Source organism: Rissa tridactyla, chromosome 1 (assembly GCF_028500815.1).
Source record: "Rissa tridactyla isolate bRisTri1 chromosome 1, bRisTri1.patW.cur.20221130, whole genome shotgun sequence".
NCBI lineage: Eukaryota > Metazoa > Chordata > Aves > Charadriiformes > Laridae > Rissa > Rissa tridactyla.
The window spans coordinates 137113304-137137673 of record NC_071466.1 but is presented as its reverse complement, the minus strand read 5'-3'; the positions used below and the strand labels follow the sequence as shown (position 1 = coordinate 137137673).

Genomic DNA, 24370 nt, shown 5'->3' with positions numbered 1-24370 from the left:
AAAGACAGTCAAAAACACACCAGAATTATGCTCACTTTGGAAGAGAAATGCTGACTATTGTTAATGGTTGCCAGTAGTTAACTGAATATCTTTAGGGGCTAAATTAAATAAAAAAGCCCTGTAAATTGTTAGAAGCCTCATTACAGAAACCACTGTGAAAATTACCACCAAGTCTTTAGAAAATAACCATGAAATTGGAAAAATGCTTGAAAAAATGTGAAAAGCAGAGGCATAGCAAATAGCTTTTTAATAGACATGCTTTCAAAAGTATATAAACAGTGACAGCAAGGAGCTGCAAAAAGGCAAGTGTGAAATAAGTCTGGCTCATGCACAGCCCATTCTAAAAGAAAATTTGACAAACCCGCATGAGCAACAGAAAACAATCCAGTTGACAGAGTGATTCCAGACTGATGGCCAAATTTCTGGCATCTCCAACTACAAAAACTTAGTGGGAGTCTAGAGATGAAAAACGCTGAATAAGAGAAGAATCGGTAAATAAACCATTATGTCATAGCACTACACATTCTCGGCTTTGAAATCTGCAATGTTCTCCATCCCAACCGTGTGTAATCGGAAATAGACATCATGAGCAGTCTAGGAAGGTGTTGAAACCACGTGCAACTCCTGCTCTAGCTTTATCTAGATAAAGCAAAATTAAGGCTATTTTGATCAGACTGTGGCAGGAAAAAAAGGATTTTAGAGAGGAAATGGGAAACAAATACATAGTGTAAAGAGAACATTACCCAATGTGACTACTGGAAGACTCCATCAGATTTGACCAGAAAGTAACAGATATTCGACCTGCACCAGGTTCATCACTCTGGAGCCCTTCTGAGCACAGGTGCTACAAGAAGAACCTCATGACCACAGATGACTATATCTGTTTTTTGACAACAGGCTACACACTAATCATTCAGTCAGTACTTTGTCAATGAGTGGAAGATGAAGGAAAAAACCCGGTCCACTACTCAGTTGAGTGGACCCCTGAGGAGAGTGTAAGCCAAGAATAACGTCAAGAAGGCCAAGCAGTTCTCACTTCAGCTTTCACTAAAAAGGTCAATGGTGAGCAAGCAGATGGTTACAGAACTAATATCATCGACAGAGGAATACCATCTCAGCATTGGATTGTCCAGGTTGAATGCTTTCCAGTTAGCTGTCCCTCATCTCAGAACATTTAATGAAGTCATGTTAGACCCATTAGTCCTGACATCCGCTAGTGCTGAAAAGTTGTGGAGAACTCCAATTAAGAAGAATTGAAAAGACGAATGTATTTCCTTTGTCTGAAAGAAAAAAAGAAAGGAATTACAGGACCAATCAGCTTAACTTCAGTAAATGAAAAAATATGGGAACAAAACCCCATTTGTAAGCTCATAACTGAGAACAAGGAGATGAGTAACAGTCAACAAGGATCTGTCAAGAACAAATCATGTTAAACCAATCTAATTTCCTTCTTTTGCCACCCAGGGCCTCAGAGGCAGAGAAGCAGCAGTTTATACCATATATCTTGGACTTAAGTGAAGCTTTTGACACTGTTTTATAAGACATTCTCATAGAAAAACTAAGGAAAAGCTAACCAAATGGTTACATACTTCTGGAAATGGTACGTGGAGGGTAGCTATAAAAATGGAAGGATGTACTAACTGGGTTTCCTTTGTGATCTGTGCTGGATCTGGTACCAGTCAGTATTACACTCTTGACTTGACAAAGGGAATAAGCTGTGCATGTTGAATTTAAAAATGATGTCAGGCTGGGAGGGACTGTAAGGAAGCCAGAGGAAGTTTGGGTCAAAATTGAAAATGATCGTGGAGAAATGGTCCAGAAAAGAAGAAAAAGGAAAATAAAATGAAGAAAGAGGAGGCAAATCAGAAAGGCAAATACATGGGGTTCTATACATGGGAATAATCAGCTACACAAATGCAAGATGGGAAACATCTGGTGTGATAGCAGCTGCAGAGAAGACTCAGCTGCAAACTGAGTAAGAGTCAAAAATGTCCTGCTGCTGTGAAAACACCATGCTGGCATGAGTAAACAGGAGTGTAGCATGTGAGACATATGAAGTGCTCCTTCTGCTCTAGCCCCCAGCAGGCAAGGCCTCAGCTGCGGCTCCCTATCGCATCGCCGGCACCACACCACAAGGCCAGTCCGTTGGGAGATCTGGAGGAGAGCACAGGGAATGATCACAGCTCCTGAAATTGCTCTGCAAGGACTGACAATAGAACACATCTGGAAAGGCGTGGAAGTCTTTAAATATTTAAAGACTGCTGCTAGAAGGGAGCAATCGGTCCTTAGCATCTGTACAGAAAGAAGCAGTGGGTTTGAGTTCAGAAAAATAGTTTCAGGCTACTATTAGTAAAACGTGTACCAAAAGGGGTCCTGAGGCACTAGAATACACTGTGGAATGCCCACCCCTGAAGATCTTTAAGGACAGGATAAATAAAAAGCTGTTGTGAAGGACACCTGTGTTACTAGACTATGTTAGGGTTGAGGGAAGGACTAGAGACCCTCCTGAGGTTCCTGCCAGCCCTGCTTTTCTGTGGTGTTTTTTCTGCTTGTACAGTCTGATTTCAGTGGTCAATAGCAACACTACAGGCCTGGGGAAGAGTGGCTGGAAAGCTGCCTGGTGGAAAAGCTCCTGGGGGTGTTGGTCGACAGCTGGCTGAATATGAGCCAGCAGCGTGCCCAAGTAGCCAAAGAACGCCAATAGCATCCTGGCCTGTATCAGAAATAGTGTGGCCAGCAGGACTAGGGAAGTGATCATCCCCCTCAGCACTGTGAGGCTGCACCTCGAGTACTGTGTTCAGTTTAGGACCCCTCACTACAGGAGAGACTTTGAGGTACTGGAGTGTGTTCAGAGAAGGGCAACAAAGCTGGTGAGGGGTCTGGAGAACAAGTCTTATGAGGATCGGCTGAGGGAACCCGGGTTGTTTAATCTGGAGGAAAGGAGGCTGAGGGGAGACCTTATCGCTCTCTACAGCTACCTGAAAGGAGGTTGTAGAGAGATGGGGTCAGTCTCTTCTCCCAAGTAACAGGCAGTAGGACAATAGGAAATGGCCTCAAGTTGTGCCAAGGGAGGTTTAGGATGGATATTAGGAAAAAAAATTTCACAGAAAGGGTTATCAAGCATTGGAACAGGCTGCCCAGGGAAGTGGTTGAGGCACCATCCCTGGTGGTATTTAAAAGACAGCGTAGATGTAGTCCTTAGGGACATGGCTTAGTGGTGGACTTGGCAGTATTAGGTTAACTGCTTGACTCAATGATCTTAAAGGTCTCTTCCAACCATAATGATTCTGTGATTCTATGATAGCTCTGATATGCAGCACCACTACACTAAATTAGAGGGATAGAGAAATTAAACCTATCCCTGCTTATAGATTATAAACGAAGAAGCCCCACATTAGTTACACTGAAAATGCAAATAGAGAAAGGATCTGCTCCAGACAGTGAGAAAACTCTCACTGACTTGTACTACCTTTGGATCGAACCCAAAGAGAAGAGCCTGTACTATTCTCTTTGAGAATTGCTAATGAGAGTGCTGAATAAAATACAAAATTACAAAGGAACTAAACTTGTCTGTAAAAGTCTTCATCCAGTCCTACTTGGGGTACTGTTGTCTGAGATTTTGTTTACTCATCTAGATGTATCTATTGTCTTTTGCCCATGCGAAAGAAGACTTGTTGAAAAGAATAATTTTGGCAAAAAAAATCAAACTTCTGCTGTGGTTCATTTCTTCTCACCACTGATATATATTGTATTGTGTCGTATAATCAATCTGGTGTCTACAGATGGTGTAAGTACATGAGGAATTTGTTTTGTTTAACAGCAGCGTGTAGTATTTTTTCTCTATCATTGTTGATCCAAGATTTAGCAAATTACTGGCTAAACAGTGTATATTCTACAGCTTAATACTTCAAGTTACATTACAGTTCTAGCAGCTGACATTCAGCGGCACTCTTATTCATCTAGCTGCTGACATTAGACATTTCAGAATGACGTGTAGACTAGTAATATTCTCATCTAGTTACCCATAAAAATAGATGCCTTGCTAATAACTATGAAATACTTCAATCATTAACCCTGCACTCACAGCTGAATGATCAAAAAATATATTTAGCATATATGATTTTCAGCTGATTGTGGGTACATGCTGAAAATACGCTGCTGAATGTGTGCATGCTCGAATGTAGTAAACTATGGCAATTATGGAACTTGCAATAATTTTCATATCAGACTGTACTAAGTTTAGTGCTTAGTTCGCAGTCTAAAACTTAGACAGAGATGACATCTAAGTTAGGGGTAAAGTATAGGCTGCTCCACAACTCCAACAACGGATAAATAGGCTCCTCTCACCCTATCTGCCAGAAATCATGCCTTTTAGGAAGCAATGTTCCAGTATCTGTCCGTCTGAGCAGCAACTGCCTGCATTGCTGGGTACTAGAGCGCTTTTAAAATACAGCCCTCAGTTAGAATGCAAATGAACTGAAGCAAATGGCAGTAACTCAGACCAGCAGACCACAAGGAAGACTTCTCTCACGGCCTGGCAGATTGTGAGAAGTGACCTTCAGCACCTTCACCAAAGACATAAGCTTCATTTCAGTTAGTACTGATGGTGGTCTCTTATCGGGGTTATTAGATCAGGCAGTTATCAGATCAGACAGAGTGACATTCACGTTACTCATGAAACCATGCGTTCTGTGTTTTGGGAATTAAATCAGAAAACTGTCTTCATTGACGCAGGCATTTCTAAGAGGAAAATGGGTGAATCCAAGGGTTGCACAAAAAAGTGTCTTTTCCGCCAAAATAAAGCCTCAAAACGATTATACAGGTCTACATGACAGAAAACATTAAAAAGTCGAACAAGAATTTTTCTTCTGAGACACAGATCGTGAGCATATATGGTGCCAAATAACTAGGTGACCAGGATATTCACTGGAAAAAGAAGAATCTAGCTTCAAAGTTGGGTCAAATCCCAAATCTTCTGCTATTTATAATCTTTCTCCGTTTCATGAATATCGCTGGAAAGACTTGTCTCTTTTTCATTGCCGAACAAGAATATTTTTGAAATCTCAGAAAATTCCATAAAATGAGATTATTGTTCTCCATTCAGGTATCACAGCAATCATTGCTTAAATATTTTTAGCTGCCTAACAAAGACTTGCTTAGAACAGATTCCAAGCGATGACATGCTAATGGAAAGCTTTGTGTACAGCAGAGGCACTATTTGAGCGCAGAGGTTCCCCTCCCTCCCCCATCAGCATTTTCTGATAGACTCTACTGATCCTAGGACTTTAGAGAACTGCTGAGGTAATGCTTATGCTGAAGTTCAAGGAAAGTTTTGGAACATCCTCTAGTCAAAAAAAACTAAAGTCAAAAACTTTAATTCTTAGCAGGACAACTTAACTTGCAAAAGGAATCCGATTTTCAAGCCGGATCTTATTTCTGAGCCCTTCTTATTTTAGAACAGCATTGAAACAGAAGAGTAATCTCTTCAGAGAGTCAATATGTTTTCCATTTGGTATTATCCCATGACTTGAGATAATTCTGTCACTGCTATAGTTCTCAAGTGGGTGAAGGAAGGATGTTTTCCTCTGTTCCTGAAGGTAATCAGGGTGGAATGGGAATCAGGGAAAGCGAAATGCAGATAAAGACAGGATATTCTTTAGTTTTACAAGACTGATCAAGGGAAGCGCCGTGTGAAAACTCACGGACAGGTCACAGACACAAGTGGCCATGGTAAAATGGCTTACTTTCTACTCTGGATACACGTGGAATACATTGAGCTTAAAAATAAAACATAAGCAACCTCTCTCTGGTTAATCTCTGAGTAAATCTACTAAGCTGTAGCTCACAGCTGGTCTGCTCCCTGACTGGAATATGTTTCTGCTTGTTTATAAGTGTTTCTACATGTGTTTCAAAGGTGTCTGAGCTCAAAAAATTTCCTGGGTCTGATTTTGCATTCTCATTTACTCTCACCCTGAAAAGGAAGGAATATGTAGTTTCGATTACATGTCATATTTACAATCTTTCAATCTATACAGTAAGAACAGATTATTATTTTTTTCCTTGAAAGCGGACGAAGAAAGAAATCCTGACAGTCAACAGGATACCTTTGAAAACACAGGTCTTGGCTTTGACTTCAGCAGACGGGTGAAGAAGAGAGTGAATATCGATATGCGTTTTTAGAGAACACACTAGGAACTAGAACAGAGGTTCCCAAACTTTTTTGGATTGCTATCAACCCTCAGAATTTCTTGCGGACCACCAGGCATCATTATCATCAAACTTTTAATTGAAAACACTATTAAAAACAGTGTTTAATATGGCTCTGTGGATTAGCTGTGAACCCTTTGCCGTGGCCTCCTGGACCACCAGTGTTCTGCGGACCACGGTTTGGGAACCACCGAACCAGACTGCACACATAGTACATCCCTACAAAACACTTCTGTGTCTGAAAGCAAAGTCAGTCCTTCTGTTGCACAATTTACTCAAATAATACACAAGTCAGTTTAACCTTGTTGGTACCTGAAGAACACAGTACCCTTTTATTTTTCTCTTACCTTAATTCTCTTTTTTTATTGCTTTGGAGAAACCAGTAAATGGTGCCAAAAACCAGTTTACGATTGTTTCTTGTAGGATCTTTCTCATATCCGGCAGCGGTGTAACTTTTCAGGAAGCTATCTATGAAAATAAGAAATAAAAACCATAAAACCCCCCACACTGTGCACTGATAATTCCAGAATAGTTACCATATCTGTGAATCCTAAAATAAAAAAAAAAAATTAAAATACCTCCTAAGTTTTTGTTTTGTATTGTTTTGTTTTGGTTTGGTTTTCTTTGTCTTTGTTTTGTTTTGTTTTGTCTTTGTTTTGTTTTTTTCTCCTCTGGAAAATTTCTTTTTTTTTCCTTCCCAAATCCATTAACGATGTTAAAGCTCTGTGTGTGGTCATTAAAGCATTTCAACAACTTTCTGCAAATTCTTTACAGTTATTCTTTGGCTGTGGTAGTACAAGATTGTCTGTTTATCACCAGATAAACACACAGAAGAAAATAAGGCTAGTGCTGAGAAGGGAACTTGTAGGGAAACATTATAAATAAGAACTGCAAAACACCAAGGGCCATGATTCAGCCCTACCTTAAGTCAGTGACAGAGTGTGATATCACGTGAGAGCACGAATGGGCTGTAGCATCCCTTTCGGTCGTTTTGCCTCTGTATCTCCTTGCGTATGTGCATCCCACAGGCAACTCAGCCAAACAGTGCCTAGTGAAGAAAGGGGGGGTCTATTTGTCTCTCTCCATATCCTCAGCTATAACAGGGAACCGGGAATGAGGAACCTTGTCAACTAGTGTCATCGTAGAAAAACAAAAAAGCCTTTTTTCTAAAAGGACTTTTTTTCTAAAGAAGACTGTGCTTCTATGACAGTATCTCACTTGTTCTGGAGGGGAAACAATGCTCCCACAGCACTTCCATACCCGTCGTATGCTCAATAGCTGAGGTAATGCAGAGGTCTGAGTCAGAGTGAGAGCGGAAGAGAGTAGTTACAGCAAAACTAATACGCAAGAGAAGTCAGCAAAGGAAAGGGGTAGTCTCTACCTTACCTTGAAAGAAAGCAAAGCCTTCCTGGCTCTTGTCTCTACAGGTCTCTCTTCCAATACTTTACATCCAGCATCACTAATGGGTGCTACTGGAGTGCTTATAAAGGTGGATTAATAATCTTCCCCATTTGTGTCCTAGCACTCTTGCACATCCGAAAGGGTCTGGTATTTCTTAAGTTGCCTGAATGCTTTTCTGTTTCTATGCAGTGCCAATGGTTAGAGGTAACCAATGTTTTCCAGGGAGCACTGCTGCCAGTGACTCGCTTATTAACCATCTGATATAGATAAAATTCAGCTTGCAAACCTGACTAGACAGTGTGAAAACAATCGTATTGCCTCACCTCACCACTGTCCAGACTCATTGCCAAATTGCCCTTTGGCAAAGGGGGTTAGATGGACTGTCATATGGCCGGTGCTTACCTGGGGTAATATGCCCCAGTTGAGCCAAGCATTTTAAATATGTATGTAATTCTGTAAGAATGAGAATTACCCACCAGAAGTAACGCCCTCCTCGCATTCCTGCCTGACACCGTTGCTGTAGATAATGTCTGTACTTTCTTTAGTAAGCGCTGCCTTTCTGCCAACCCACCAGCTTTTGGCTTCTCTCCACAGGAAGCAGGGAAGCTGCGTTCACCTATGCCATTACTGCTGCCGGGGTTGCACACGCTGTCACGGCCGCCTGCAGCCAGGGCAACCTCAGCAATTGTGGCTGTGACCGAGAGAAACAGGGCTACTACAACCAGGAGGAGGGCTGGAAGTGGGGAGGCTGCTCTGCGGATATCAGATACGGCATTGAGTTCTCCCGGAGGTTTGTTGATGCCCGAGAAATCAAAAAGAATGCACGGAGGCTGATGAACTTGCACAACAATGAGGCTGGAAGAAAGGTATTCCAGAAAGGACGAGGGATGGGGTAACGTGTGTGCTGGAGGACGGGGGGAGGCTGGCTTGGTGGCAGGAGGCATACCCCGAGAACTTACCCCTCTGCTGTTATCCCACAGCCACATCCAGTTACCTGATGGCATCTAATGTTTACATTTTGTTGCTGTTTCTTTTTATTCAGAGCTGGCCACGTACTATAGATGCTCCCCTAAATGCTTCTGCTTCCTAAGCCTTCTTTCCAGTCCCACTGATAACAGAGAGGACTTTGTTGGAGCTGTTTGGCATAACATGTTTGGCATTTTTCATCTCCTTTGCAAAAATCTAGCAAGAGATGTCGAGGCTTGTGATGGGACAGGACTGAGTGTCTGCACTGCTGAACTCCCACAGCACTTGCAGCTATTTACTCCATCCAAAATCAAAACACCTCTTTGACCACAGCTGTAATGAAATACACACTTCATAGCAAAGGCACAATTGTCCATTTCGCACTGGTGGGCTACAAATGGCTGCATAAACATCACTTTGGAAGAAGAAAGAGTTTCATGTCTACAACCATGACTGAGTAGTTGTTTGCAATGGAAACAATACACATCATGGAGCTATGTCCATTGAATAACATTCCTCATAGCTCTCAAAGGTCGCCCTTTAAAAAGTATAATAAATCTTTCTGCATAATACGTACCTACCTCAGGAAAGATTTTACTATATGCTTCAAAGTATTTTCACCCAGGTAAAAAAATTGCTGGTTCTACCCTCCAGTGTTGCAGAAGACTCCAATATATCACTCCTCCACATCTAGACCCCAAAGTTAGACTGAAATTTTCTCCCTTACTTTGTGTGCGCTTTCAGTCCTACACCAAACACTGGCTGCTGAGCTGGGCAGAGATGGTTAAGTTGGTGGTGACAGAAGCAGTACTATTTTCTCACTAGCTGTGTTTTGGAGGATGCTTATTAACACTGTTGCGCTTTAACCCCAGCTGGCAGCTAGAACCACAGAGCCACTTGCTCACTCCCCCCAGTTGTGATGGGGGAGAGAATCAGAAGAGTAAAAGGGAGGGAAAACTCAAGGGTTGAGATAAAGACAGTTTAATAGGTAGAGCAAAAGCCATGCACACAAGCAAAGCAAAATAAGAAATTCTTTCGCCGCTTCCCATGGGCAGGCAGGTGTTCAGCCATCTCCAGGAAAGCAGGGCTCCATCATGCGTAATGGTTACTTGGGAAGACAAATGCCATAATTGCGACATTCCCCTCTTCCTTCTTCTTCTCCCAGCTTTATATACTGAGCATGATGTCATATGGCATGGAATATCACCTTGGTCAGTTGGGCTCCCAACTTCCTGTGCCCCCCCACAGCCTACTTGCTGGTGGTGTAGTGTGAGGAGCAGAAAAGCCCTTGGCTGCTTAGCAACAACCAAAACCACCAGTGCACTATCACACTATTCCCATCCCTAGTCCAAAATATAGCTCTATAACAGCTGCTAGTAAGAAAGTTAACTCTATCCCAGCTGAAACCATGACATACCCAGGCCATGCAAGAAAACCTCCTGGGTATTGCAGTTGGTTGCGCACTGAAACTGAAGGTGGTGTACGAACAGTTATCCATTGGGATGAAAGTATTGCATAAATTCAAGTTGGTAAAAGAGACCAGTTATGGGGCATAATCTCAAGTGTACAGAGAGGCTTGATACTGGATTGATGCACAATACTAGATTGATACTTTATATTGAGCTCTCCAGATGTAAAGGAGGCAGCTGACTGAAGAGCCAGGTAGAAAGGCATCCCTAAGAGCAGCACAATCTTTTTTTCCCAAAGCTTGCTCGGTTAGGGGGTCAGAATACCTCACACTGCTGTATTGCAGCCTGGAAGATCCAGGTCTGATCACTTCTTTGGGCATTTCACCGTGGTGTCATGCATTGCATTTGGATGCAGAAGAAGATGGAAGCCACATGTTAGACTTGCAAGGGAGCATTTATTACCGCTAGATGCATTATGATCCCTGCTTAAACTGGCGACCCTCTGTAGGGGGCACTGTGCCACCCCCATGGAGATGTTGATGCATGTCCTGTTTTGAACATGTTACAGTCTAGATGTGAAAGAGGGACAAAAGAGCAAAAGCGGATGCATAGATGGAGAAGAGCAAAGTCCCTTGCCCAAGGACAGAAGGCGGCTCCATATCTGAGGCAGGCACTGATCCCAGGTCCCCCACTTCTAAATATAGTCCAGTAACCACTAGACCACATTGCTGATTCTTATTAAGCAAATTATATTTTTTACTCTTCATCAGAATTTCATAGGCAGGGGGACATAAGCAAACCAAAGAAGTGTGTGTTTTTACAAATATTTCTGCTAGCAGCATTCGTGCAAATGTATTTCTTTTAACATTTCTAAAAACATAATTTTCTGCAAATGTTCTTGCAAAAACAAATGATAACGCTCACTTTTGTGCTTTTGAGATAGGAGTAAAAAGGCATGTAAATACCGACAATATAGGGCTTTTTTCCCCAAGTACCCTTTTTCATAAATAGTATTTTGGAATTCCCACACGTTTTTGTTGTTGGCAGTTTTCAGTAGTTATTTATACCCATATATTTTCATTGTAATCATTAATGCATCATATTGCTTTCAAAAGCTAAGGATTTGGTGCAGCTTTTTGTTTTTAAGTACAATCCATCAAATCCTGAGGAATGTGCTCATATAAAAGATGGTTTGGGGGCCATGTTTAGAAATAATGTTGGTGTTATGACATACATTCCCATGAAATGAATATGCAAAGTTGGACAGTATGTAATACTTAGTGATTTTGGTTCATCTGAGATCATCCGCTATTTGTATAAATTAGACATTATGAATTTGAGACTGACTGAAACTTTAGGTTAGAACAAAACTCTGGAAACTAGGATATACTTGCTTTGTTTTTTGGGTTGGACCTTTACAAAAGCAGCCACAGAGTTTTGTGCAATTTCAACATGAAATCACAAGTCCCTTCTGAGAATCCACACAAATTTGAAATCTGATCTACACCCACCTGAAATTTGGCAGTTTTAGGGGTCCTGGGTAAACCTGGTTTGGATTTTGAGCCTAACACAAAATCTGAAACCAGGAGATTTTGCTTATGTGTTGGTGTTATTCTGACATACTCCACAGGGTCCTTATTCACAATCAAGTTATGTCTCACACTGCATTCATATCTTGGCACTGGCTGAAGCACAACACTGAACCTCCATCTTCCTCCTTTCCCCTTCCAACATCTCACGACACAACTGGGAAAAGCTCGTACATTTCTGAGTAAGACTCTGTCACTACCATCCTGCTGATGTGAATCTGACATGTCTTAAAATTTGGAAACAGTTTGGAGCCAAGCTTCTGGTTCATGACTACTGTTATTAAGGACCAAAGTAAGGGTATTTTCCCCTCTTTTTGAACAGGAATAAAAGGTAAGAAGGAGACCATAGGCAACTCAGGTTATTTTTATTTTTTACCTCTCTGCTGCTTCAGAAGTTCTCAAATAATCTTTTCAACTGTGGGGTGGGAATGCCGAGACAGTAAAGGAATTACATGTTTTTGTAGCTTTCTACAGAGATTCTGCCAACTACTAAAATATTTCTTAGTTCCAGTTCAATCTTATCCAAACTGGTGCAGGGAAAAAAATCCAACAACTTGATTATGTGAACGTTGGTCCATTTCTCAAAGTCTTATATTTCACGGAGCTTTCACTATTAAAACCCCTCTCACGTTTAAATCTATAATGGTAAGGCTCACAATTCTTATTCAGTACTGGCTTAGTTCACACTGAATCGGCTTTTTGAGTTAGGTAACAACAATATTTAGCCAATAAATCTGCTATCTTCATTTTAGTCTTCTCTTTAAATCCCAGAGCCTCCTAAGAGATGAGGAAAAAAGGATGCAAAGAACTCCCACTCCCCCCTACTGTTATTTCCAACTTGCTGTGAAGTCAGTGGAAGACCTCTGATGACCTCACTAGACCTCTACCAGGTGCCCAGAAGATCATTGCTAGGACCATTATCCAGGACTCTGACCAGCAGTTTTGCCCCCAGAGCAATTATTTGGGTGCTCTTTTATACCATCGCATGGAATTTTTCATGTCCTGGGGCAGGAATTTTGCCCATCCTTAATCTCTCCCAGCACTTGTCCCAGACACGCCTGAGAGTTAGAGGCGTTTGTAACTATAGCAGTGACGACGATGTTTTGCTCTCACAGGGATGTTCTCAAAAGCCAGCCCGCTGGTATTTCACTGTTGTTAAAAATAGAGTCCTGAGGGATTTCTCTTTAAGGAAAAAACAGCACGCTCTATAAATAATTGCACAAAATTTGCAAACAGATGGGGGGAAATAGTTCTGGGGGCACAGCTGAGATGCTCAGCGCAACACTTTGGTACCTCCTTGAAAACAGACGATATTTAGGCTTTTCAGGGAATTTCTGATGACTCCAGAAAGAATGAAGCCCCCAGTTGCCCCACATTGCATCCCTTAATTGCTCTGCATTGCATTTCTAAGAACTATTTCAGCTAATGTCAAATTTGTGAAGTTTCTAGTAAATCTGTTACAAATAGCACCAGTGACAAAATAATAAGCTTGCCATTGGTGCCATTAGGAAGAAATAAATGCTTAGCGATTCCCAGTGACATGAGACGCTACCGATGGAAGATTTATGCTTTGCGGCAAAACAGCATCGTGCTGTGTAAAAGAGCGAAGTAGCTAACTTCACCACCATGTTTTAGATGGCCGCTATGACTCAGGATGGAAAGTACAAGTTTGATAAATGAAAACAAGCCCCCAAAGGAAGACTAGTGTAAGTCTAATGCAAATCTTACCGAAAGAATGGTTTGTTGCAAATCTGAATGATTACAGAGAGACCTGTGGGCAAAATTTTGATAGAGCAATGAAAAATTAAATACCAGTAAAACCAAGTAAGCTTTGATGCTGTTTTATGAGACAGCTTTCTACCATGTATTTTTAGAAACAAGTATCTTTATTCTGGGATAAATGAACTTAGAAAGCGTAACATCTGGGAACGCACGCCATTAATCTTAACTTTTTGTTGAAAGCTTCAAAACAATGACCGGCTCTCATGGGGAATCTCAATTACAAAAATGGGTTTTTCTGTTTGTTTGTTTTCAAGGGGGAGAGCTAAAAGAACAAGCTGACAAATTGGTAGCAGATCACAGCTTTTACCAAAAAGAAGAAAAGAAATGTTTCTAACAGTTTATCAATCAATTAGGCTCTTACGATAGACAATGACTGTGGTTATGTGGAGAAAAAGCTGGCCTATTTCTTTCCCTTCCAGAAACACGCCCATCACACTGGCTGCCAGCAATTCAGCCTGGTACCAGCCCAATATTTAGGCCTTTGTAATGTCGATGGGGTTTTCTTGTTGTTTTTTTGGAATGCCTGGAAGATGACAACATCTTATTTTACATTTCAAACAATAAGAGTATGGGGACAAAAAAAAAATAAAAAAATTCAGACTCTCTTCAGGAGAGATTAGTCAATTACTTGGGACAACATTTCCATCTAAGCCATGGCTCGTTCTCACAGTTCCTGGCGCCACAGGACTGTGGTACTGGGAAGGGATTTTTGCTGACATGCTTTGGCGGTAGAACAGCTAATGAGGTGATTGGTTGGTCACCATTCACATTATATATATATATATATATATTTATACACACGTACACACACATATATGTATATGTAGGTGGGCCAAGTGTGTACATAATTATGTATATTTATAGATATTGATGTGTTGTCTGTGCATAAAATGTGTAAGAAAGTGTTAGCTCACTTCACATGAAATATTTAAACTAATAAGCTCACTTCTGCAAGATGCACGGCATGCCCTAATATGTTGCAAACTGCCTTCACTGTCACCTAACAGGACATAAAGGTTAGAAGAAAAACCCCAGAAAAAGACTCTGGACGAAATGTTCCAAAGTCGTAGTGGAGGCTGAATCCCAGTTTCAAAAGTGAAAGTCGACTAATTTGATGCTCCTATAAGCCTAAAATATTTTTCAAAATGCCACTTTGTGTCCTAAGTCATTTCAGCAATTTAAAGAATGTGACTTTCCAGGTTTTACAGCCCTGAGTCCATCATTTGCTGAAAGTTTCTTTCTCTGAAAGAGACAACCTATTTCACTGCACATCCCTTAAGAGAACACTGAAAGAAAAGCGTTTGATAGTTGTGCTTGACGGTGTACTTTCCGCTTTCCCACTTAAATTGATTTGCAGACAGATATAAATCCAATTTCAAAAAGTTTGGTGTTACAGCTTGGGTGGGTTGGATGGATAACTAGTGCTTATCCATATGTCCTGAATATGCAAGCTTTGGCTCGAAATCTCATGAGGATAGTTCTCCTGCTTCCAGTTGGGCTGGATTTACTAGCCTATTTTTTTCTTCCAGAAACACACCCTTAATATTGACTGCCAGAAGCTACATCTGGTACTATCTTACTTTTTGAACATTTTGCTTTAAAATTAGAGGGGGAAATAGCCAAATATTTTAGGACTTGCTAAATGGTTTTATTCTAGAAATGTGCATGCCCATGCATACCATGCAATGTATGCAAGACACGTATCATCCATCTGGTAAAATGTTACTGCACCCTGTCCCCCCACCCCCCAAAAAAAAAAACCCTGCCCTGACATCTCTATATTGCTTGACAGAATAAAAACAGTAATGTAATGTTTTCACCCCTTTAAGATGATATTTAAAATTTTACCTTCAAGCTTGATAGCAAATTCTATAGAAGTGACAGTAAAATACTGCAATTGCACTCATTTTGGGAATGATTTAAAAGGTGCTTCTCAAGTTGTTTTTTTTCTTTTTGCAACACTACACTGTAAAAATAAATTTCAGAAAGTTTTAACCAATTGCAGCAGTTTATTGCTCAAACTTAGAAGTTATTCTCTCTTTTTCTAGAAGGTAGGGAAGAGGCACAGATGGGTAAGGGTCTATAGCCCATCCCCACAGTGGTAGGGACTTTCATCTGATGAGCAGCAGGTCTCCAAATCCCAAGCTTATTTTCCTGCTAGCCAAGCGGAGAATTTAGGTAAAGAGAGCAGTGGGCTGCCTTCAGTTTTTTTAGTGCATTCAGTGGGGATACTACAAGGGTGGGTGCCTTGCCTAGAGAGGCAGGCGAAGGTTAGGAGGAGGTGAATCGATGCCTCTTGGTATGTCAGAGGGTCCCCAGTCCTGCTGAGCATCGGCCAGTGCCATGGAAAAGCCATCTCGCGCCGTGGCTGGATAGTACCCGCTGCAAAGCAGAGGCTCCCTGCTCCCATCAAACTAAACAATAAGAAAAAAAGGGATGTGACAAGAAAAGGAGTAAGCAGAGTAATCCAGTTCCTCATCTCCCATCCCACAGGGTATAAACCCTGTTTTGATGCTCGATGGAGCAGCCTCACGGAGGAGCAGAAAGAAAAGTATGCGTCTGAAGCACCCACATTCCTCTCCTGCTGGCTCCCTGTCTTCTCTTCACGGGGCTGGGCACAACCTGAGGAGACATGACATGAAGTGCTCAATTTTGGCCTTCATGATCTGCTATTAGTGAAGAATATTTCCAGGACACTCGTATTAGAGGAGTAGCATTGCACCCTACTAATGTTAGTTACACCCCTGGCTAGCTAAGTTAAAAAGCCAAACCCAAGCAAACCCAACTTTGTTTCCCAGATGGGTGCATGGGATCAGCATTTTGACAGCAGTGGTGGACCCCAGGCTGCACTCAGACTTAGGTTCGGCATTGTCCGCGCGTCGTCGGCAAGCCATCAGCTCTCGTGGCTGCAGCTGCTCAAGTATCAAAGGGGTGGTGACATCTTATGACCAGAATCCACCTCTTTTGGAACTGGTATTACCCCCCAAAAAAGTTGATCACTTGCATATTTGATGGGGGGAAACTCCTAAAGTCTTCTGTTTCTTTTTGATACTGCACTCGAAAAGTAATAGGGATTTTGTTACATTCAACATCTGGTCCAAAAATGTGCATTTCCACTAAGGAAAACACAAACCAGAAAAGGCAAGCCAAAACAAACACACACAAAATGTTACTATTGTTTTTACATATTTTATCCAGATAGGATTTTTAATATGTACAGAAACTGTATCTGATGCTATGCAGTTGGGTCTAGATATGGAACTTGAAAAGATTAATTTCTTTTCATGCGTATCATTTTGTTTTATTTCAGTCTTCGCAAGTCTTTTTCTACTTAACTGGCAACGGACAACCCTCAAATTGCATTTTCAGTGTATGATTTATATAGGTATAAAAATATGTGGGATAAGAAAGCTTTAACATTATATTTCACAATTCATTTAACAAAGTAGCAGTAGTTAGAAGATTTTACTTGGCAAGACCATACCGGGGTGGGAGTGGGCCTGTATGTGGAAAAGGGACCTAAGGAATGTTCCTACGATTAGTCTGAGGCAGCGCAGTCCAACGATGGGAATTTGCTCTCAGAGGTAGATCTTGCTGTAAACCATTCAAGATTAGATAGGAGGCACTGACATACATGACAAATGAAACTGCTGAGAGAGTGGGTCGTACGAGCTAATGATTTTCAATCTTTAATCAGGCACCTAGCTTGGCACAGTGTATTAGACTGAGTAAATAAGTACCTTTAAGGCTCAGGGTCAAAGCTTTGACGGGAATTTTGCCGAGGAAAAGTGAGCTGGAGGGACACTTAGGAAGAAAAACGTGAGTCGCTCTTCATTCACAGCATTGGGCGAACAGGGTCAAATCCTGTAAACTTTGCCAGGTCCAGTGGCACCTTGCTGGCAAGTGGGAAGCTGCTCGAGATGTACCACGCAGATAGACATACCTCTGGGAAAGCCGGAGTGTGCCGGCTTGTCAGCAAAGAGGAACGCTCCGCAGCATCTGGGTGGAAAGAAGGAAAAAAAAAAAAAAATCTTGCTTAGAATCTGCTTAGTTTGGGCCTTGTATTCCCTGACCTCCAAGTTTTTGGGCACAATTTTATACCCACAGCTGACTGTGGGCACACAAATTATAGCATTCAGGAATTTAACTACCTGATGATTGGGCCTGTGCTCAGTGTTGTAACCCCAAGCATTCCACATTCATGAGAGAAGCCTCCAAAAAAATAAAAAAACCTGTGAGGTTGGCTTCAGGATCAGGAATTAATACTTTTCGAAACTTCTGCTTTTTTGAGCCTGCGTGGCTTTCATTTGCAAGTTCTTCCACGATCATAAACAGTGGGAACCTCTGAAAAAGTATAGCAGTGAAGTCAGATTTCTGTACAGCAAAATGACTCACAAAAACTGGACCTTCATGAAGACAACAACAAAAAAAGAAATCGAGACCTGAGATAAAGTTGCTGGAGATTGCACTACAGAGGGTGTCAGGCAGTGCTGTATTTAAATGGCAGCGTCTCACCCAAAGGCAAACACACCCAGGCAAACACAGATAGGCACACACATCCATATATAAATATACATATACAAAGGTACCACCTAGAACACCAGAATGGGTGACATCTTGGTTTTTTTCAGGAATAACGACACTTTTAGTTGTATCAGGGAACCACGTCCATCGGAGAGACGGAGGATCCTTGGGACGGTGTCCAGAGTGTCGAGCCCCCACACAAGGCAAAGGTGCCTCACAAGCTTCACCCCCTCCCGCTCTCTGAGCAAGTTACTGACGTGGCCTTTTCAAACTGAAAAACCGGCACCACAAACACGTGCAGAACCTGACAAAACACGTATTAAACCACAAACCTGCGCTTCGCCAAGGTTTACTACTTAGGGAGAAAAAGGAGCACGAATCAATCAGGTGTGGCAGACCCATCCCATTTGGTAACGCTTTCCTGGAAGTCCTTGGATCGTAGTGCTCTTTGGTGAAGGCATAGAGGAGGTTGTCTCCAGCCACCTTTTGTCACGGATTTTGCTACAGTTCTTGTGGCTGCAACTGCATGTTGATGCATTGTTGAGAGATGTAGAAACAGGGTGGTTTAAAAAAACCCACCCCACACTTCAGCAATATCAAGCAAAATTTATTAGCACTTTTCTACATATCTACATGCACATCTAAATACCAATAGATTATTTCAACCCAGATTTGTGGAATAGGATTTGAATCTTGTTTGGGGGTCTTTCAAAAATCCCATCCTTCTGCACAGGCACGAAGTAGAGACAGAGGAATCCTGAAAGGCCCTGGAATATTTCCCACGGCATTCCTCTACTCACTGCCACTGAGACGCTGCTGCTGCTGCAGCAGAAGGTGGCAAGTTTTCTGGCTTCTCTTTTTTCCGTAGGGAAGGTAGGAAAGTGATACAGCTTGTTGGAGAGCAGAGGCCGTTCCAGTGTCCATCAGAAGCTGCTCATCACAGCCTTGCTGCTGTTCTTTTTAGAGTAGTTGCAGCTATAGGGGCTTCTTGCCTAACCCAGTAAACCTTCCTGGAAATCACCCTTTCTGCCTCTGAAAGGCTAACTTGACCTTGACCTGGGAAAAGCCTGTGTTTCCAGAAGGTCTAAGGTATTTTTGACTAGGATGCTCAGCTAACTTGTACTTGCTACTGTATGTTGGCAAGGGAGAATCAAAACCAAATATTCTCTTTAATATTGAAACCCCAGAAATCTGGGAAAAAACAAAACATACAATTTAAGTGAAACTCAAACAACTCAGGAGGGTGCCCTCTATTTGCAGGGATAACCAGATCGGTACAGCTTTTATTTTAAGGCCAGTTTCTTAAGCAGTAAGCATTTTTTACTTCCCTTCTACTTCATTATGCCATTGTACTCAGATTTCGGCCCTTTTATCCTTTGCCCATTTCAGTCATGTTCTGGGATCTGCAATGAAACCACTACAGGAGATGGTCTGCAGCATCAGTAATGCTTTAGGACAAGCTCGGTAGCTCGTATTTCTTTGTTAGCATCCCATTGCGAAGGGGAAAGATCGCTTCGCTTTGTTCTTAAGGCTTGATTTTCTTAAGCTAATGGTGACTGTGGGTGTAATTGTGGTCAGGCTTAAGTGGTAGCACGAGGGCAGAAAAACAGAGGCGCTTCCGTGAGACCGGTTTCCCCTCCGCCGTGCACACGGGCATCTGCTTGCCGTTCCCCCGGGCGTAGCCCCGCGTCCGGGGAAGGAGGGATGTGCCAGCAGTCGAGCATCTTGGCTGCAGCGGAGGCGGGAGGTCGGGAGTGGAGCGTGAGCCCAAGCACCCGCCAGTGCTTGGGTCCCTTCTAGGGACCATCTGACACTGGATTAACCTCCTCTAGATTAATCTCCTTTAGCAATAGCAATAATAAATACTCTTACTTCTCTCTGGCTGGCAGCTGAGCAGGACCCTTCACTGGGTTTTATAATCCTCTAGTGTTGCGCAATCGTTGCTTTGGTGCAAAAAATGTATATGTGGCTGAACGAACGTTTGCTTGATATTTGGGCTAGATGCTGCAGAGTGCTGCTTCTAAAGGGGATCGTATGCTCTGTGAGCCAAATAGTGAAGAGTTATGCTGGTATTGCCACTGCCGGTATCGGCAAAATTTTTAATTATGCAGTGAACATGAATGCCTATTCAGCCACGCAGTACATATAGTTCCGTGATATTAAAGCCGGTGAAAATTTTTTAAACATTCTTTGAACGTTACTTGAGGCAATTAAGCTTAAATATGCTGAATCTTAAAAAATTTTTTTAAAACTTTTTTTTTTTCTGTTTTCAAAACGACAATGGCTCGAATTATTTTTTTTAAGTCACTGGAATCCCATGGATTACTTTGTCTCTAAAGACACGTCTTCTGAAATTTCAGTAAATCTTCTCCAATATTTGGACACAGAATGCAAATCTTTTCTATTAAATTGCAAACACTGCGCTACTGACCAGGTGCCATGTAAAACAAAGTATGTTCTGAGCATTCCGCTGGCAGGTGAGAAGATTTATAAGCATGCCTTTGAAAAATTTCAACCAGTAGTAATGAACGTGCGTATGAACTAAACAGACTGAGATTTAGGCCAGTTTGCAATACCGTTTTCCCGCAGTAACAATATGCAAATGTCTGTACACATAGGTTCTCGAAGAGAGAATGAAATTGGAGTGCAAGTGTCACGGAGTTTCAGGTTCCTGTACAACTAAGACCTGCTGGACCACGCTGCCTAAATTCAGAGAGATTGGATATATTTTGAAAGAGAAATACAACGCTGCAGTGCAAGTGGAGGTGGTACGAGCCAGTAGACTAAGACAGCCAACCTTCCTGAAGATCAAGCAGATTAAGAGTTACCAGAAACCCATGGAAACGGATTTAGTGTATATCGAAAAGTCACCCAACTACTGTGAGGAAGATGCTTCCACGGGGAGCGTCGGTACCCAGGGACGACTCTGCAACCGCACCTCTCCCAATGCGGATGGGTGTGACATGATGTGCTGTGGAAGAGGGTACAACACGCACCAGTACACCAAGGTGTGGCAGTGTAATTGCAAATTCCACTGGTGCTGCTTTGTGAAGTGCAACACGTGTAGCGAGAGGACAGAGGTGTTCACCTGCAAATAACGGCATCACGTGCAAATGAACAGAACAAATCACCACGAGTGAAGACAGTGGAGTACAACAAACGACGACAGCATCATTTTGCACATCTAATCTTCTTTGGAAAAAATACCCCAACCAACACCACGACAACCACTCCCTCGCCACTACTTACACTTCTAAGGATGGTGCATTTTGGCTGGCTGGCTGTTGTAACTGCTTTGGAAACAAGGGCAGCAGGATTAAGGTGATGTTGACAACCACATGAAACTTTCTCTCTCTCTCTCTTTTTTTTTTTTTTTTTTAAACTACAATCTGGGTGTTGCAGAGTTCTCCTCGTAAGTGTTTTAAGTTATACATATCAGAGAAGCTGATTGCATTGCAGCTCCCATGAAATTTAAAAGAAAAAGACGCTTTCTCTTATTTTACAACAACAAAACCACCAAGCCCTGTGCAAACCAAGACTTTTTTTTTTGAAGGAAGTGAAACCTTCACTGACTAGAACACAGCAGTCTGGCTGCAAAACCCTAAATTTCTAAGAAAGCAGGTAGAGAGAAAACAACTGGTAGGGAGACAAAATCTGTGGCGGAAATACTCCACTATCAGTTTGGAAAAAATAAAGTTCGCAAAAGTACATCAGCTGCCAGTGACACTGGAACTCTTTGAATGAACATTAAAAATAATTATTTATGTTTTTAATAGTATCAAAAAATTCTAAGCACTAACGGGTAGCTATGTCTTAATTCTGTACTAAATGTAAACTTATTGGAACTCTGACGTTATGATTTTTGTATTTGGTTCTCCCTAAGTTCTTCAATGCTACTGATCTGTTGTCACTCCACTATTAGAGAGTTCAATTACTGTAGGCCTTAAGCAATTACCAGAACTGAACAAAAAGATCATGCGAAACTGTGGTTACAAATGCTTGATAAAGACTTTTCCCACTTGCCTCCTGAATAAGAATGACTCTTTTTAGACTCAGGCTTAAGGTGTGGAGCACCTGCCCTCAGCTCCTCGTAGGGAGTTTTAGGACACAAAGACACGCTTCAACAAATATCAAAGGTTTTGCTTTGCCGTCAGATGCACTGGCAGGATCTTCCAAGCATTGCATTTTGCCTTTAACGGTTGAAAGTTGCTATTACCAATAGTTTTATGTAACTTCTCAGTATGAACTGAGAAGTTAATGAAAATACGTTAGCTGAGCTCTAGGCTGCTGCAACCTGTGAGCTGTGGTGGCTTCATGAGCATAAAAAAGCTAAAATTCGGGTTAGTATGCATCGTCGTTATTCTAAGGTTGGCAATAACGTACCCCCCGGTAAATACATGAATGTTAAGAAAGAAGAAAGACTTTTTACACCAGCACACAAGTCTAATTCACACACCTTTTCCCTACGAGAGATTTTTTAAAAATCCTCAGATATTTTTCTACTGTAAAATCCAGTGATTTTAACCCTAAGATACATGCTCACTTTTAACACCGCACATTTAATCACATAAATGTTTGCTTGCAGCAAGGGTCCCTACCTGATTTTCCGAAAACTTGCATTAAAAATTTCCTAACGTCTGCTTATTTGCATTTCTAGCTTTTGTTTCATTTTATTACTTCTCTTGAGGGGTTGCACAGCCATGAGCCCTCCCCACCAGACATGGAGCACTTCCCACACCACACAGTGCTCCTGGGGCAAGGGGCTGGTGGAGGTACTGCTCCGCCAGCTCTCATGGCTGGATACGTGAATGAGCCAGGATTACCTCTGTAATTTATGGACCTGTATTATCAAAAGTAACTAATCACCTGGGGACCTTCGTTTGAACAGTCGCGAGGACCTGCCTCTCTGACCCCAAGCACTTACCCTCTGAAAATCAGACCCCTTTGATGAGTCTCCCACAGAGTGATCCAAAATCGAAGAGCTCATATTTTTTTCATTGCTGCTGTTGTTTCTAACTACCAGCTAGAAATTCAAACTCAGCCTTGGCGTGAACGAGCGCAACTCCACAGAAGTCAACAGGGGCCCCCAGAAATGCTTGAGTCGCTCCATGTAATTTAAAGTCCCTTTGATTCATGGGTATTGTTGAATAATAGTGATATACTGTACTTTCACTACATTCTTGACAGGAAGCAAATAAAGCTCCCAAGCACGGTAATGCACAGTCTTATGGTACTAGATACTGTAAATATATTAGAATAGTATTTGTTAAGTACAATTGAGGAATCCAATTAAGTTATATTATTGTATATCGTTTAAATGTCTATAGAGTATTTTAAATTATTGTGAACGACACTGCGTTAAGAAAGAAAAAAAAAGGGTTATATATTATAACACCAACCACTCTGAAAAGTGGACCAAAGTGACACTTTCTCTTTTTTTTTTTTTTTCATACTCCTATTTCAAATAGCTCTGTCAGCTATTGTAAGTAACACCATGGTAACAGTCCGACTATTGGATGAGCTGTCTAGAATATAACATTTCAGAGCATCCTATAAAAGCTTTGCTCGTGTGGGGGTGCAGCATTCAGAAAGGTACTGTACGGCACAAAGCAGGGGCTGACCACAGAAATGCATGGACTTTGAACTATGTCCCAGGAAAAAGCAGTTTTTGTCAGAAAACGCCATTACCACTAATTTACTGAAACATCCCCAAAATAGGGCAACCTTTTAAGGAAGGTGTCGATGAACAGAAGTGGGTTACACACAACTTTCCTTTTTAAAAATGTAGTTTGATGTCAAAGAACTGTGACAATAGAGGTTTGAATGCGACCAGCAAGACTACGTGGTTTAACCATACCTTAGCCATGACAAAACTCAAAATACTGTATGTTATTAAAGAATTTAAGAGCAAAGATCAATTTGTTTACTATGTTAATGTTTTATGGCAAGCAGAAAACAAAAGATGAAATGTGTTTCCATTAAAATTTAATTTCCCCCCCCTTCTAGTTCCCTTTCTTCTTGTTTGTTATTCATATGGAGAAAAAGAAAGAAGGCAACAATGCCTTATGGGAAGGACATTTGTGTGCAGGCTTCTCTGGATGAGAAATGATATGCAAATTCCAAGTCCAAAGCAGTTTTTGTGTTTTGTGAGAAACAGTAATGAACGTGCCTGTGTTTGGTATCACAGTCCAAAGTCATCCACCTGCAGCAATGGTACAGAGAAACTGGCACTAGCACCAACCTCGTTACTACCAGAGAATTTGGAAGGCTCAAATGAGAAGGAGATAATTGTTTTATGACAGAAATGTGGCATCAGACTCCAAAATAGTGCTCAACCATGAAAACCTCTCATAACAGATTAGCAAACAGAGAGAAATAAGAGGCGTAGAGGAGAGGCTTGAAGGCCCTGACTTCAGCACTTGCTTATGCAAGCAAGTTATGGACACATCTGAAAACCTACCCAAATCTGGACCTAAAAGATTTTACAGCATT

General features: G+C 41.6%; 1 protein-coding gene across 2 annotated transcripts in view; it reads left to right on the top strand.

Annotated features, from left to right (window-relative positions):
- Positions 1–22881, top strand: part of WNT7B (Wnt family member 7B) — a 99977-nt gene extending 77096 nt beyond the window's left edge. For both annotated transcript variants that reach the window (XM_054188415.1, XM_054188416.1), the window contains exons 3-4: positions 8203–8474; positions 20497–22881. In XM_054188415.1, the coding sequence (XP_054044390.1) occupies positions 8203–8474; positions 20497–20976 (752 nt within the window). In that variant the 3' untranslated portion in view covers positions 20977–22881. The remainder of the gene's footprint in view (positions 1–8202; positions 8475–20496) is intronic.
- The last annotated feature ends 1489 nt before the right edge of the window (positions 22882–24370 follow it).